The following is a 16684-nucleotide window of genomic DNA, read 5'->3' as shown; positions in this document are numbered from 1 at the left end:
TGCATCATTATTGTTGATATAGTCATCAAGAGATATTTTTATGTGAGAAAAATTATGCATTTATATATGTGTATACATATATATGTGTATGTATGTTTATATTTGTGTGTATATATATGTACATAAATACATATGTATATATTAATAGTGATTTAGCATGAGTCTCAAAACCTGCATGATTTATATAAATAAGAAACAAAAGAATTTCCAAAGTCATTATTTGCTCCTCTTTCACCTTTACTTTATGATTTATGGTGTATATAGGTCAATGAAAGATAGATCATACAGTTTTATTTATCCAGAAAATGATGTTCACAGAAATGAAATTATCTACTAGGTCATACAGATAGTAAGATGTGAATTATAGATCAAAACATTTCTTTTTCTGTCTTTATTTTATTTTTAAAATATATTCAGTATTAAAATATAGCTTTAAAATTTATAGATTGAAAAGTCTCTTTCTCTTGTCTACTTGCTCCACTCTAGTGTAGGTAGTTTTTAAATGAACTGCTCCATTGTGTAACCAGAACAGCGTAAGTGTTTTGCCTAATATTAAAACTTCTGAGGTCATTATGCTATAATAAATATATGTTATTGTCTTCTGACTAGGTTTGTATATGTCAGACCAAGTCACTGTGAACTTGACTTAGAGAGCAGCATTCTCCATTTACAAGTATATAATTGTACAATAGCATAGCTACTGGTTAAGATAAAAATAGCGTCTACTTTACCTGATATTTTACTGAAATAAAACAGCATGCTACTAGTTTCACCTTTTTTTTCTTTAATATAAAGATATCTAAGAAATTAAGACCTTTTAATTGATTGCTTGTTAATTCTGGGTGGCAAATATAAATGTATTTTTAATTAGTTTTCTGTGTTTCTATAATGGCTTCATAAAATTAGTTAAAAATGTTTTCTATTAGTTACAGTTTTTTCCCTGGCCCACAATAGATCACTCCCTGGTAGTCTCTCCCTATGTCCAGACAATTAAAAAACACTTATGACTGTAAGAAACCTTATGCCTCAACATTTTGATGCCCATACTGAAGGCAACTTTGAATTACTACTTTACCTGTATCTTATTTCTACCTGACTTCTGGTACTTCAGCTAAGTCTCATGGAGTGCCTCTCCTTATCCATGCCTCAGACCTCACTAAAAGTTTTTGTTTCTCTTTGTTCCTGGGAATTGATGCCTTTTTTTTTCTTCTCTTTCTGGATCCTGCTGTGCCACTGACAACAGCTATCTCTGTAATGAAGCTTGTCTTTGGACCTGAGCACAGTTCCCATGACTGTTACACTCTAACACTTTGGAAAAAGGTCTTCTTTTGAGGGGTAGTTCATGCTAGCTACTTTCTACCAAAAATTTGTGTTACTTCTTTCTTAAATGTTTGGTATGCATCAGCAGAGATTTATTTTATCTTACATATTTAAGATAATCATCACCAAGGGAAGCCAAAGTAGGAACTAAAGCAAGAAACTTTGAGGCAGGACAGCCCAGGATGAATAAGCCAGTGCTCCGTGTTTTCTACTTCTAGAGATCTAACTCAGTAGGCTCTAGAAATCTAAGTCATAGTAACAAGAAAAGAAACTAATGCAACTCCTGTCTCCCAACTTCAATCCTAACCATCAAGCTTGCATACATCAGGAACGGGGGACAGCAGCCTGCAATTTTAAGAAAAAAGCCAAATGTGTAAAGACAAGTTTCTGTGGGATAAGAGTAGAGGGAAGGTGAAAATGTTAGCATGGACCAGAATCACAGCACTATAGCTTCATTGTAGGCATACAGGCAACTGCAGGAGTGTGACGCAGTGGTGAACTCCTTAGACTGGGCAAGTGGCACACTTTTAACTCCAGCAATCTGGAAGCAGAGTAGGCACACATCTCTTTAAGTGTAGAGCTAGTGTGGTCTATATTGCAAGTGCCAGACCAGCCTGGGCTACATAGAGAAAAGGAAATGCTATTGTTTATCTGGCTTTCTCATTTTTTATCTTTTAATTCTGTCCAGGACCCCTACCTTTTAGGTGTGGTCTTTCCCCATTTAGTTAATTTTCAACCCCAATTGACACTCAAAGTTAGGCCTTAGTAATGTGCAAGGCATTTGTTTTGCTCCCCTTTCCTCTCTTCCCTGCCCGATCTCTCTTCAGTTGTGGTGGCGTGTCCTGATAGCCATGTAGAAAGTCTAGGACATCTTGCAGGATTCCCTTCATTTCACAGTGGGGATTCTGAGCATCAAACTCAGTTTTTCAGAGAAGTCTTTTGAGTCATCTTCCTGGCCTTTTCCTAGGATTTTTTTTTTCTTAAACCAATAAAATTGACACCCAAAATAACTCTTAAGACTTGGATGGCCATTTGTTCTGGCCTGTTTTCATTCATAGCCAGGCATTCTGTAGGTCTCAGAAATGGAACTTTGTGGAGGATATGATCCCCCTCACAGCTTTCTGACTGCTATGTTTGCTGGCTCCTAATGTGTAAGACTGAATGAATGCCTTACTGAATCTGAGCTAAAGCAGACTTCTCATGGTCTGCTCCCAAGAGGGCTTCTTTTCCTTTTCGTAGGTCAAGCTTTCTTTTGTCTTTAACTCTTTAAGATGTTGTATGTTTACCTAGGCCTGAGGTCAGTAAGATTTATTGTTTCTCTTTTGAGTCAGAGAATAATTCTGTGATGCTTTGGTCCTTTTTAAATAATTCATTTGTTTATTTTTATGTGTATGGATATTTTGTCATCTGTCTGTCTGTCTATTTGTATACCATGCCCATGTCTGGTGCCAAGGGAGGCCAGAAAAGGGTGGTTGCATCCTGAGGAACTAGAGATACAAGTGTTTTGAGCTACCATGGGGGTGCTGGAAATTGAATCCCAGTCCTTTCAAAGAGTGGTCAGTGCTGGTAACCACTGAGCCATCTCTCCAGGCCAGTGCTTTGGGCTTTGAATGGGATTGGAAGTGTTTTGACTTTTCCAGGATTTACACCAAGTAAAACTCCAAGTTCATAGTTTTGTTGTTTGTTTGTTTTTAAGCATTCTCAGAGAGAATATTAGAGAGACCAACAAAGGACCTTCAACTGGGGAAGTACTGTTTGTACTTCTCAGAGACTTTGTGTCTCACATTGGTGTTCATTCAACCTTCAAGTTTTAGCTGAATTTATCAGCTTAACTTACATGGCATTTGGCATTCCTTCCTCTTTCAATCTTGTAATCTTCTCTCCTGATTTTTCTTAGGGTACTTTATTGTCTTGTTATTTAATATTTCTAATAGTATTAAGAAAAATTATAACGATTCATTGGCTGTTTGCTAGCTTTAGGATTTGAAATGCTCTTCTCTTGAACTTTATGCATCGCACGCAGAAGCCCAGACTTCCTTTTTTCCTTTTTGTACTTCAGCTTTCCACATTTTCTCATACTTTTGCTTTCTTGGGAACTGTTCTATGGTTGCTTTTCTTGGTTTTTTAACTCCCTGTTCTTGCTTTTAGAATATAAGTCAAGAAAGCTGTATACTTAATACTGTATTCATATATATATACATATATATATGAATACACATATACATATATATGTACGTATATATACACATATACATGTATGTATACATATTCTTTTCTGTCACACTTTTAACTGGTAGTATGGAGCTGGATATTTTAAGCTAGCTTAGGCAGTTATGTGTTAATAATTAAAATGATTGTTAACCAGCTAATGAAGAATGAGAAGTTTGAGATATTCCATTGAAGAATATGAAAACCATCATTCATAGTTCTCAGACCTAGAGAAATGACTCACTGAGTAGAGGTAATTTATGTGGGTGCTGTGTGTTAGCTTTGAAAGTTACTAATGGCATTTCTCTGATAGCAGTTCAAGACAGAAAACCCAAGTGAGAAAATCCAAGTTGTTTTCCAATTAAATACACAAAACCTGGGCCAGGTTGACCTACCTGCTTTCATGATCCTTAAAAGACAAAACAACAACAAAAATGCTAGGTTACAGGTTCCAATAAAACGTGGAATTATCTCATTTGTACTGTCTTAAATGCCTGGAAGATTTTCCAAATGGTAGAATGTTTTGTTATTATTTTGCTTCATTTTATTTTTGTCTTTGGGTATATTACTTCAAGAATTGATTGTAACATTTGGGGTTCTTCTCTCCTTAAGGCTGTTTATATTACTGGAAAAGAGGTTTTCAGCTTCAAAATGATTTCTTACCTGGATGCAACTGCTGGGTCTGCATACACAGATATGAGTGTGGTTGATGTTCGAGTTAATTTAACTGTTGGTTGCATTGAAGTAGTGTTTATCACAAAATTCCTATATTCTATATTGGTAAGTTTTTTAAGAAATTATTTTTTTTCTAGATGTGAGTTGCTATGTGTTAAGCATAAACTAAGACAGACCCTACCTCAAAAATTATGCATGTATAACAATTTTAGATTGCATTATATACATGTAATGTATGTCTGTTGGGTTTTTTGTTTGTTTGTTTGTTTGTTTGTTTGTTTGTTTAAAGATAAGGTCTCTCAACATGGTCTTAGCTGGCCTGGAACTCAATAAGTAGACAAGGCTGACCTGGTCTCACCTTCTTCTGCCTTCCAAGTGCTGGGGTTAAATGTATGTCAACCTATCTGGCCTAATAAAAATATATTTTACAAATTAAAATTAAAGTAAACAAAGAATGCTCATTCATTTTTGCTTTTTTGGTTGTTCAAAAATACTTCATAGAAAAATTGTATAATATTTTCAGGTTAATACATCACATTGAGTTAAAAAGAAGTTTAAAATAGAATAGAGACTGAGCTAGAAAGGTTTATACACACACATATTTAAAATTTGTTGAGTACCACAACAACCAAAATGTTTAGTCCTACATTTTATATATCATTTTGGCAAATATTTTAGTTAATTGAGAACATTTATTAACATGCCAATATGCAGTGTAGTACATAAAATATATGCATATATTATATGATGTACATTGAACTTCCTAGTTTGTAAACCATAAATCTAAGTATTTGCATATGTGTGTGTCTTCCTAAGTTGCTCTCTCCCTGTGTGTTGGGGCAGAGGGTCATTTATCCTGTACTAGGCATCCTCTACCCACTGCTCCTGCCTGCTGACATGAGTGAGCACCATGCTTGCCTGGCTTTCTGTGTGGCTGCTGAAGATTCAACCTCTGTCTTCAGAGTTGTGCTACCTGTGCTTTAACCTCTGCAGCATCTCCTTTCCCTTTCTCCATTGTCTGGCATCATGGGTCTTTCACACTGCTGTCTCTTCTGACTTGTGTATTAACTAAATAATCAAGTCTAAGACATTAATAGAATAAATAGGTCAAGTATGGCAGTATTTAAAAAGAAGGATTTCATGTATTTATTTTGAGATGATCCTTTTCTGTTTTAAAAATTGGATTTAGTCTAACTTGATGTGACCTTTTAAACTATAGTTTGCATGAATTTTCCCCCAAAAGTCTTTTTGTACAGCAAAATCAAAGATGAACACTTAATTTTTTTTTCTTAGAATTTCAAAATTGAATACTATATGTCATTTCCATCACTACTTTTCCCCGCTTCAACTCTTCTTGTTCCCCTCCACATTTCCTCTCAATTTCATGACCTCTTCTTTATTATTGTGTGTGTGTTTCTGTATGTATTTGTCCTTGGAGAAAACAGATTCTTTCTCAGCAGCCATTGATTGCTTGTAGCTCTTCATCTAAATGTAAGGCCTCATGAGATTTCCCTATCCATATTGACATACCAACTGGAACTCTTCATTATTCAGGTCTTGTTATAGAGATTTCATGGATTAAGCTTCTCTGTCTAGAATTTAACATCTTTCAGCAGGTATCCTGGTCCTCTGCCTCTTTGAATCCCCCCTGCCCCTGCCCCAGCACACACACAATATTCCCTGAGCCTTGGGTGTAGATGGTGCACTGGAGATGTCCCAGTTGGGGCTGGCCCCATACCATCACTTCTCTTCTGCACTTCGACCAGTTGTGGATCTCTGTGATAGTCTCTATGTATTGCAAAAAGAAATTTCTTTGATGAGAAGTGGGAGCTACATTGACTGTGTAAAAGGACAGATAGTTGTAATATAGTTAGACATTACATTGAGAGAATGAGGGGCCCAAGAAATGGCTGGGCAGATAACAGCATGGACTGCTCCTCCAGGGACCAAGATTTGATTTGCAGCCCACATGGTGGTTAACATCTCTACCTAGTCGGATCAGATGTTCTGTTTTGGCCCTCACAGATACTGCTTGCTTGTGGTACACACACATACATATAGGCAAAACAGTCATATATGTAATATTTTTTAAAACTTTTTAAGAAAAAGAAAATTACAGTATTAGGTTCTCTTTGTGGGTACATGACTTCTTTGCCCACTTGTAGTTAGCTAGATAAAATATTAGGCACAAATTCCCTCCTATCAAGTGGACTCTAATCAATCTTGGGTGCAGCCAACAGCTGTCAAGTTGGACTAAGACCAACTCAACAGGAGGCAATCCATGCCTCGTAGGGTAGTTTTGGTTTGTAGACTTTACCATTGATTTGGATTACCAGTTACCATTGTTTGCTTTTCTCTTTTGGCATCTTACATAGTACCTTTTAATACTATGAGAGCTAGTCCTCAGATTGGAGGCTTCCAGATCAGTTTCAGATTAATTTCTTCAATCCTTAGTCTAAACTGTGTGATTTCTTTCTTTCTTTCTTTTTTTAATTAATAGGGTACTACCTTGAAGTTCTGAGAGACAACCAAAGGCACTAGCAGTGGCCTTTGGTTATATTATATTATAACTCCCAATATATTACTTTTGGAGTTTCTTAAATTCCATGACCAAAAACTCTAAGGAAAGTTTCCTGTGCTTGGCACTGGGCTTTTTGTTAAATAGGCTGTAGGCTATTAGCTATAGCTCTGGGGAGATACTGTCACTGCATGTGGTATGATTCCATTTAAAATACACACACAAACATACACACACTTAAATAAACTTCTCAAATGTTTCCCTATAATATTTAAAAATATCATTAGCGTTATTTATCTTTTTTTCCTCTCTCATCTCTGTATTGTCTTCCTCTCCCCTATTGAGTTACATACTCAACACCACCAATTTCTCCATTTTTCCACTTCATAGAGTCTATCTCCCCCTATACTGCTCTTTCTAGAGTTTCCTTCCTGGTCCAGTGTTGTTTTACTTCTCTGGCTTTTGCAGTTACCTTTTTTTTTTTTTTTTTTTTTTTATATAATATAGTGAAGTCTAAAGATTCAGTGATAGAATTCACAAACTAGAGAGAAAGAACATGGAGTGTGTTTCTGGGTCTGGGTTACTTCATTCAATATAATTTCGAGTGCCAACTGTTTAGCTATGAATTTTATTGTTTTTTTGTTGTTGTTTTTATGTTTTTGTTTTTATAGTTGAATAGGATTTATTTGAATATATGTACCATGTTTTTATTATCTATTCATCAAAGAAGGAGATTCAGATTGTTTCCATTTTCTTGCCCTTGTGAATAGGGTGGCAGTGGACATAGCTGAGCACAGTACATCTGTAGTCAGATGTGGAAACCCATCTTAGTCCCTTTTCCCCCTCAGATCACATGTGCTCTTCTGTTCCCATCTCTATTGCTCCCCCTACCCATGCAGTGGTACTTTCCTTATTTGTTCATTTACTCTTCCTGTACTTCCATTTGAAGATTTATTTGAAGCTAGGTGCCGCAGATATCTGAGAGAGAGCATGCAATGTTTATCTTTCTGCATCTGGGTACCTCACTGAGTATGATCTTTTCTGGGTCTCATCAATGTACCTGTGAATTTCATGATCCCTTTTTTTTTTTTTTTACAGCTGAATAGTATTTGATAGTATGTATGTACCACGTTTTCATTATCCACTCAGCAGTTTAAGAACATTTAGATTGTTTCAATTTCCTAGCTATTGTGACTAGAGCACGATGAACATGACAAGTGGGGAATACAATTTCAAGTACCTTGTACACACACACATACACACACTCTCATATACACACACACATACACGTGACAACAGAAGTATAGCTGGTTATCTGATAGATCAACTTTTGTCTTTTTGAGAACTTTCCATCCTAATTTCTGAAATTGCTCCCTTACCTCCTCATCCTCACCAGCATTTGTTTTCATGATCTTTGCCTTTCTAACTCAGTAAAGTAAATGTGATTTGCATTTTCCTACTTGACAAGGTCATTGATTTCTAAGATATTCTTTAGCTATTTTTATTTCTTCTGAGAACTCTTTGTTTAGAGCTATATTCCACAGGTCTTTGGTTGTTAATTGTTGGGTTTGTTTTTGTTTTTGTTTTTGCTTTTCCTCTGGATTGTAATCTTCTGTTGGATGTATATCTAGCAAAGATTCTCTTACACTCTGTGAACTTACTCTTCACCTCAGGTGTTTGTTTCCTTTGCTGTATAATTTTTAGTTTTGTGAGGTCCCACTTGTCAGTTTTGGCCTTTCTTCATGCACTTCTTACCCATGAGCAACCTGGAGATTGAACTTGGCTTTTCAGAGTGGTAGCAGGTACTTCTACACAGTGAACCATTTCATCAATCCTTAAAGTTCTTAAGTACTTTCAAGATTTTCTAGTCCATACTACAAATATGAATGAACTATAAGAAGTGACTAGGTGTTAGAGAAAGTACACCATAAGGAAATAATACCAATGAAACGGTCAAGTATCCCCTTTGGCTTTGTTCTTGTGACTAGATTTTTAATTTTAACTGTATGTTTGTTCAGTTTTTTTTTTTTAATTTATGGAAGTATAATTACAGCTAATACAAGTTATAATTATTTAATGTTTTATTAAGCATAATATTATGAATGTTATTCTCTCATCTTCATAGGGTTTTATAGATAATTTTCAAGCAGTTAAAAGTGCCTTGGCTGAAGCAACTGTGCAAGCAGCAGGAATGGCTGCTGATGGTGTAAAGGAACTGGCTGGAAGGAGTTCTAGGTTCGCACTGGATGTTAACATCAAGGCTCCAGTTGTGATCATTCCACAGTCTGCAGTGTCTCAGAATATTTTTGTTGCTGATTTTGGATTAATTACAATGAAAAATACATTTGTTACAGTAACAGAGACCCAGAGTAAGGTCCCACCTGTCATAGATTTGATAACAATAAAGTTGAGTGAAATGAGACTATACAGGTAAGTTTTTCACAATGTATTTGTGCAAAAGAAGTTGATTTTTCTTAATTCTTAGACTATAGGACATGATATCTTTAGAATTCTTGTCATAGTGTGATTTTATTTTAATATAACTTTTGTGATTTTTGAAGGTGTATTCTAGCTAGATCAATTATAACCTTTCAAAAAAATAAATATTTGAAAACTGCTCCTTACATAATGAAGAAAACTGTAAACATTTTATATTTTTCCTATATTTTCATATTTTTATAATTCTTTATAAGGATGAGGTAGATGGAAAATTTTGACACAAAACTCATTCACTATACAATACATAGTTTCATCCAGTCTGTTCTGTCAGATTTGAATATTTTTAAAGCAAGTTTATCGAGAAATAGTTGACTTGCAAAAATTTTGTACTTCATGGCATTAAGTTGTAGAGAATTAGTGGACTTGGGGAGGGGAATAGGAGAAAGGGAGGGAGAGCATGAGGGAGGAGTCTGAGGCTGGGATACAAAGTGGATAAATTGTAATAAAAAATAAAATTTTAAAAACCTAAAAGAAGAAAGAGAATTCCCTTTTTAGTTATTAATGCTTGGGAGATCCAAGATGATGGCACCAAACCCAAACCCACCATCTGTGGATGCCTTCCTGGGACCAGCACCTGGTGGCTCAGACACTGGGTGCTCACTCTCACTGCTTGTGGAGTGAATACCACCTGTACTGAGGGTGAGGCTCCAAACCCAGGCACCCACACTCACAGTCCTATGGATACCTGGGTACTAGCAGCTCCTGCTTCCAAACCCAGGAGACCACACTTAACATCCTGTGGACACCTTCCTGATCTCAGCGGCCAGTGGCACTCACTCTCACCACCCTGTGGAGGGGATACATTCTGGTACTGTGGCAGATGTGTGGTTCCAGTCTGCCTGCTCCCCATCTGCCTGGCTTACCTGTGTCAGAATCAGCTAGCACAGCGGGGACAGTGAACCCAGTAGAGCTGAGCTAGGCGTGGGGCCCAGGTTCCATTCTCTAACATCTTAAGGAAGCCTATGGGGCACTGGGGCAGTTCTAGACACAGAGATCTATCCACCGGCATCCCCGCGGCCTACCTCACCTAGGCCAGAAACAGCCCAGCACAGACAGAATCCAGCGGAGCTGAGCTAGGCACCTGACCCAAGTTCTGTTGTTCTCCTCCCCAAGGAAACCTTGAGGCACTGGAGCATTCTAGGTTCAGAGATCTTTCTGCCTGCTCCCCAGCAGCCTAGCCCGAGTAGTAACTAGGAATAAAATTTCTTCTGAAGGAAGTAAACTTTTGACATAGCAATTATGTTTCTTTCAAAGAGAAGAAGTTTATCCAGAGATATTTATGAAGTTTTTATTTTCGTGAAAACAAAACCATTTTTAACATAAAGCTAATTAAATAGCTTACTGTATAGCCATGTATAATGCATAACCATTAAAGTTTCATGTCTGTATGTATTTTGCATTTCTCTATGGGGTTTTAGATGGCTTTACTCACTGCCATTAAATGGATATTTCTAGCATGCATACTTATTTAAATGTAGCTTTACTCTATAGTCTGTTTATGAAATGGTTTCATACAGGTATTCTGAGTGATCTCTAATTACACCCATGCTTTCATATTGCTGAACTGATAGCTAAAAATTGAAGTCATGTCTTTTTACCCTAGTTTAAAGATTCAAAGCTAATTAAATAATAAATAATTATTTAAAATATTAGGAATATTATTGGGTGTAACTTGAAGATCCAAAGAAAGCTTCTGTGGTCAGTTAAAATGTCCTTAAGAAATTCACTGACTTAATCCTTTTCAGTTTTGCTGTAATATCATCTAGAAAGGCAAATGTGGTGCATCTTTGTATGAAATTGTACATAGTCAACTGTTTAGATCCACGGACAGATTTTATGTGGTACAGTTTTGTTTTTTATAAAGCGATGTGGTCTTCTGCCACATGTGCATTACTGTAAATGTTAATGAGGCCATTTGTATTTGCTGATTTTATAGAGGCAATTCTACACCACTTAGTGGCTTTGACCTTTCACTGTTTGTAAAAATACTATTTTTAAGTCTTAATTTCTCTATGATATACAACAAGTTTACTTGAGAGAAAGTCACCCAGGTTTCCAGATGGACATCTCATTTTGATATATGTGTATATATATAAAAAAAAAGTTGCCAATGTCTCCTAATAAAGAACAATACCTTAACATTGATTAGACTGTGTGTTTTTCTTCCTGAATATATACAAAACAGTTCAAAACAATATATTTTTCCAATAGGTCTCAGTATATGAATGATACATATCAGGAAGTGCTGGATCTGCTTCTGCCTTTGAATCTGGAAGTGATTGTTGAAAGAAACTTATCCTGGGAGTGGTACAAGGAAGTTCCTTGCTTTAATGTAAAAGCTCAGCTAAAACCCATGGAGGTAATGGTTTCCTTGCTTTTAATTTCTGTCAGGTCTGAATAGTATTGTCTCCGGAACATAAATTTCCTTCGTAGAATTTAATAATAATCAGGTTGGTTAGAATTAAAATTGTAACTTATAAGCCCGAATTCATTTGATGTTCTTTGTTCATTGTCTATCAGATATTTGAGTGCTTGCTGTGTGCTAACAATTATGCTATGTATAAAAGATACTGTGACAGAAAATCATAGGATGTCTCTGCTGTCATGAGACGTAGCACCATGAGCCAGGTTGGTGGTGTAGGTGGTCTAAGATATGTAATTTATAGCAAGGAAATGCAGAAGAAGAAAGAAGCCTGGGGAAACAAGTGGGGGAAGTACTTGTGGTATAATTGTGAGATCCGGTATAAAAAGAAGCTGAGTAAGCACTGTGGCCACCTGAAATTTCAGCAGTAAGTAGGTAGAGACCAGACTCTTGGGGCAAACTGGCTATCTGGTTGGCAAGATCTGGGTTCATTTGAGAGACCCTAAACTCGATAAACAAAGAGAACAACACCTAACATAACTTTGGGCCTCAGTAGATACACATGCACATGTACTTACATACACAGGTCAGTATCATACACATACAAAAAATAGACATTTAATTAAAATACATTATAGTTGGAAATAAGTTCTAGTTGATAGGTATATTAGTCAAAAGTTTAATGGAAAGGTCTAGGCTAGCAAAAGAAATTGAGGAGTCATTAGTGATATTTAACGCTTGTGAAAGATGAAATGATTTATCAAAGTGTGTGTGTGTGTGTGTGTGTTCAGAGAGAGAGAATTCTAGAATAATAAGATTAAAGGTAGATTACCTCATGCACCACTTTACTTAGTAATTGGTTGACACTGCTTCACTGTCATAGAATAGCCATAAATTCATATTTTTTTCCTGTTGAACAGATGGAAATCAAAACTGTTGCATGTTTTGCTAAAGTGATAGCAACATATGCTATTCAGTGTTTTGTTTTGTTTTGTTTTTGTTTTTTTTTTCTTTTTTTTGCAACTTTACTTTCTGTTTATCTGTATAAAAGTTTTTATTCAAGAAAACATTTTAGAAAATTTTTACTTTTAAGTCAGAATTATATTCAGATTTTAAAACATGGCAACTAAAAGTTGTTAAGATCTTTATGGATGTTTTAACTTATGTGGTTGAAGAGGGAAGTTTTCTCTTTAAGGTAAATATTAAATCTCTATGTAGGTAAGACAACAGATAGAAGCTTATAAGTAACATGTCACCCACCTACCATGGGGGAGAAAGCCTATGTTCTTGGATCAGTTATAAGCAGGTTTTTATGGAGCAGTCAAATTACTGATTTCGGTCACTCATTCCTTGTAGGATGTTGCTTAACTGGCTCTCCTTTGGCAGGGACTCATGCAGAAGTCAAGTTTTCTGTAGCTTTTTGTGTTTTTTCTTTCTTTGCTGCCTTGTGTGGGTTCTTCTCCTAATTGTCTCCTAACAATATCTTTCTCTGGCTCAGCTAAGCCTCTTGGCCCAGTGGTACCAACTGTCTTCTCTTCTCACTCTGCTAGCCCAATTCATGTTCAACTGTATGTTATTTTTAATCTGTTCAATCTCTTTTCTTCTATAGTCCTACTCAGTCTTCTTTTTTCCTGCACCAACTGACTTCTCTAACCCTATTCTCTGTACCAACTCTTCTTTGACCCTACTCCAATCTTATTCCAGTCCTAATCAATCTCACCCGGCCTCTGCTGCCTTTTTTATATCCTCTTCTGTTGCCAGAAGTACAGAAGCAAACAAACACTGAAGGGCATAGGGTCAACTAGACATATATGTGTTGTACAGACAGAACACCCATACACATAAAATATTTTTAAAGCAATCTTCTTCTTTTATGTGTGTATTTTCCTTTTGTAAAATCTTACTTTGTTTTTAACAGTTCATTCTTAGTCAAGAAGATTTAACAACCATCTTTCAAACATTGCATGGCAATATATGGTATGGAAAAGATGTTACTGCCTTGACTTCTGTGAGTAAAGACCAGGAGATCGGGACTACTGGAACTGCCAGTGTTTCCTACCAGTCCGGAGGTGTGTGTGTAGCCTGGCTTTCTCTCAGGCTTCTTTCTTTTCTCTTGTCTGTTGTCTTTCTGTCCCCCAACTTTTGTTTTTTTTAGGTCTTGGTAAAAGAGGACTTAATAATTCGCAAATTAGCTAGTCTCAGTTTGGCAATTTTAAATGATCTGTTTTTAGTCGTTCTGCTGATTTTGTATGTATAGAATCAAAGTTCTTCATGACAAAATTCTTAGACTTCTTGTTTTTCTTCCAAATAAGTCCTTCTTTTCAGTTTGTAGTATATATAATACTTAACTTGTTATATATTGATATTTTAGGAATATCAAAATCTTAGAAGTGTGGCAATGGAATAATCACATGATGGATTTTAACAAAAGTTGGCAACTTAGTTTGGGTTTTATGGCTGTGAAAAGACACCATGACCATGGCAACTCTAATAAAGGAAAACATTTAACTGGGACTGGCCTAAAGTCCATTATCATCATGGTGGGGAGCAGTGTGCAGGCAGACATGGTGCTGGATGAGCCAAGGGTGCTGAGACTGTGTGTCACAGTGGGAGTTGCTTGAGCATAGGAGATCGTAAAGCCAGTGACACACTTCCTCCAACAAGGCCACACATACTCCAACAAGGCCATACCTCCTAATAGTACTAATCCTTTTGGGCAGGGCTTTCAGACACCTGAGTCTGTTGGGGCCATACCTATTCAGACCACTTCAGTTGGGCAGTTGGATGGATGAAAAATAATAATAGGAATCATATTAGTATTAGTGCCAGGGTGCTCTGTGAATACGGTTGGTTCTGAGTGCAGCACCAGCACACGGAGAGGGGGCTTAGGTAGTGTAGTCGGGTGATTCTGAGGCTCAAAAATAAAATTGTATCCTCATTTTAACTTTTATAGGTGATGGCAAATCTGCCTCCCTTAAAGTGAAATCTGACAATTTATAATGCCTGCTTCTCCAAAGCCCTGAAATATTTCACAGCTTTACTATTTAGAGTCCTACACAAATGTCAGTATAACATGAAACCCCATCCTCACTGGAGAGGATAATCATCCTCATCCTTTATTGTTAAATATGAAATAAAGAAAATTGTTCAAAATGAAATAACCCAATAAAACACAGCCATGAAAGAAACAAAGATAAACAAAATAGTGTATTATGAGTGAAAAAGAAGTGACGCATTGTATGCAAATGACAGCAGGCCAGCAAACAAACAAGTATTTTACAAGGACATTGCCAAGAGACATAAAATAATAATTTTTGTCATTTGTACATTTTGTCTATGCTGCATAAAGTTACTCGCATATAATATTTACTCCTTATCCTGCTGTGGTTTTTATTATGCTATTGAAATATTTTACAAAAGACTAATAAAATTGAGCCATCTTTCCAGCCCTTGTATTTAACCTTTAAAATGAGTCTCATGTTCTTGATTCCAGATTTATGAAAGTAGGATTGTAATCTCCCAAAAGAAAATAGAAGCTCTGTGTGTTTAATGTTTTCTCTCTAGTTATGGAAGAATTTTAATCCAGAGTTCTATATCTGAATTTTTTAACCTTTTTTAATTTTCTTGAATATCATTTTGTTACTCCCATGTAATTAATGATTTGGTAGGTCTTAAGGGTGCTTTAATGGTGTGTTCTTGTAGTTGTTTTCTCTTACTCCATATTGGTAATTTTGTAGCGACTACTATGGTGACCGCTGCTGTGGTGGAGGTGCATCGACAGGCTTCTCAAGTCAGTACCACACTGAATGTGAGTTTCAGAACTGACTATCTCACCATGGCACTTTACAGTCCAGGTCCTGAGCAGGTAAGTTGAAGAATATTTATATTTGTTAAGAAATTATGTAAATAAAAAGTATATATCTAGTAAATAAAGTTAATATTTTGTGTATTTTTATAGTGTATGTTCCCCTGAAAAAATTACGTTTTCAATAATTTTTTCAAACATTTTCATTTTAAATGAGTTATCATTCATATAACAGAAAATATTGAAACAAAATTTGAAAGTAGTACATTCATTATTTTTGACCTTTTCTTCAGCTTGCCCTTTGAAAATAGAGAATTTGGGCTACTCTAGTGCCGAGCAGTAGAGTAGAGCAGAGTAGAGCAGCACAACCAGGTTCAGAGCCTACCATCTAGAAAAGAATTAAAAGAGAAGGGTGGGGTCTGGTGACATATGCCTTTAATTGAGATAGAAGCAGGCAGGTTTGTGAGAGCTCAAGGAAGTTACAGACGGGGCTTTGCAGGAGACCCTCTGTCAGCAACCAGTAATAGTGATAGTAATAACAGTAATAATAATAGTAAATGAAAATTAAAAGAGAAACAACATAAAGAATTTAATATTTCATGTAGGCCACTGTCATAACTTGTAGATAACCATATCATAAAATATACTTTATGTTTCTGTGTAATTTTAATGCGAATTTCTTTTCCGCAGGCCCCCTTTACAGATGTTCGTGATCCTTCTCTAAAACTTGCTGAATTTAAATTGGAGAATATTATAAGTAGTTTAAAAGTGTACACAGATGATTCTACCTTCTTTTCTTTCTCATTAAAAAACTGTATTTTAGATGATAAAAGGCCTCATGTCATAAAAGCCACTCCTAGGTATGTATTATAATTTTGAGCTATTGAAGAAAAATTGCTTCATTCTTACAGAACTCATCCTCAGACATTGCCTTCCACTCCATATGTACTCATGAGCAGTCTTGAGAACTTCAGTTCAGTACATCATGTTGCCTGTTCACATTTGAAATGTTGATGGATTTATTAAATACATAGAAATAAGTAGTGCAGCTAGATGGGAAATGTATGAAATCATGAAGAAAGGATTAACTGATATTTAGAACTCTGATATTTCTTAGATATTTTTTCCCATTGTGAAACAGTTATATCCCAAAAGTTTTTTAAGTGCTTTATTCCCAAGGTACATCCTCTCAGAGTATTTGTTTGCTGTCAGTAAAAGGATAGACAGGGCGTCAAGCTTTATTGGTATGTTCGGTTATTTTTAAGTTACCCATACATACAAATTGTTGTTTTTTCAG

The 16684-nt window shown here is 36.0% G+C and overlaps 1 protein-coding gene across 3 annotated transcripts in view; it reads left to right on the top strand.

Moving 5' to 3' along the window:
* Nucleotides 1-16684, top strand: part of Vps13a (vacuolar protein sorting 13 homolog A) — a 185885-nt gene that overhangs the window by 84603 nt on the left and 84598 nt on the right. For all 3 annotated transcript variants that reach the window (XM_060387172.1, XM_060387175.1, XM_060387176.1), the window contains exons 32-37: nucleotides 4141-4308; nucleotides 8847-9151; nucleotides 11432-11579; nucleotides 13501-13651; nucleotides 15320-15447; nucleotides 16078-16247. In XM_060387172.1, the coding sequence (XP_060243155.1) occupies nucleotides 4141-4308; nucleotides 8847-9151; nucleotides 11432-11579; nucleotides 13501-13651; nucleotides 15320-15447; nucleotides 16078-16247 (1070 nt within the window). The remainder of the gene's footprint in view (nucleotides 1-4140; nucleotides 4309-8846; nucleotides 9152-11431; nucleotides 11580-13500; nucleotides 13652-15319; nucleotides 15448-16077; nucleotides 16248-16684) is intronic.

Source organism: Meriones unguiculatus, chromosome 1 (genome assembly GCF_030254825.1).
Source record: "Meriones unguiculatus strain TT.TT164.6M chromosome 1, Bangor_MerUng_6.1, whole genome shotgun sequence".
Lineage (NCBI taxonomy): Eukaryota > Metazoa > Chordata > Mammalia > Rodentia > Muridae > Meriones > Meriones unguiculatus.
Note: the sequence above shows the minus strand (reverse complement) of the source record. Positions and strands in the feature narration are given on the sequence as shown.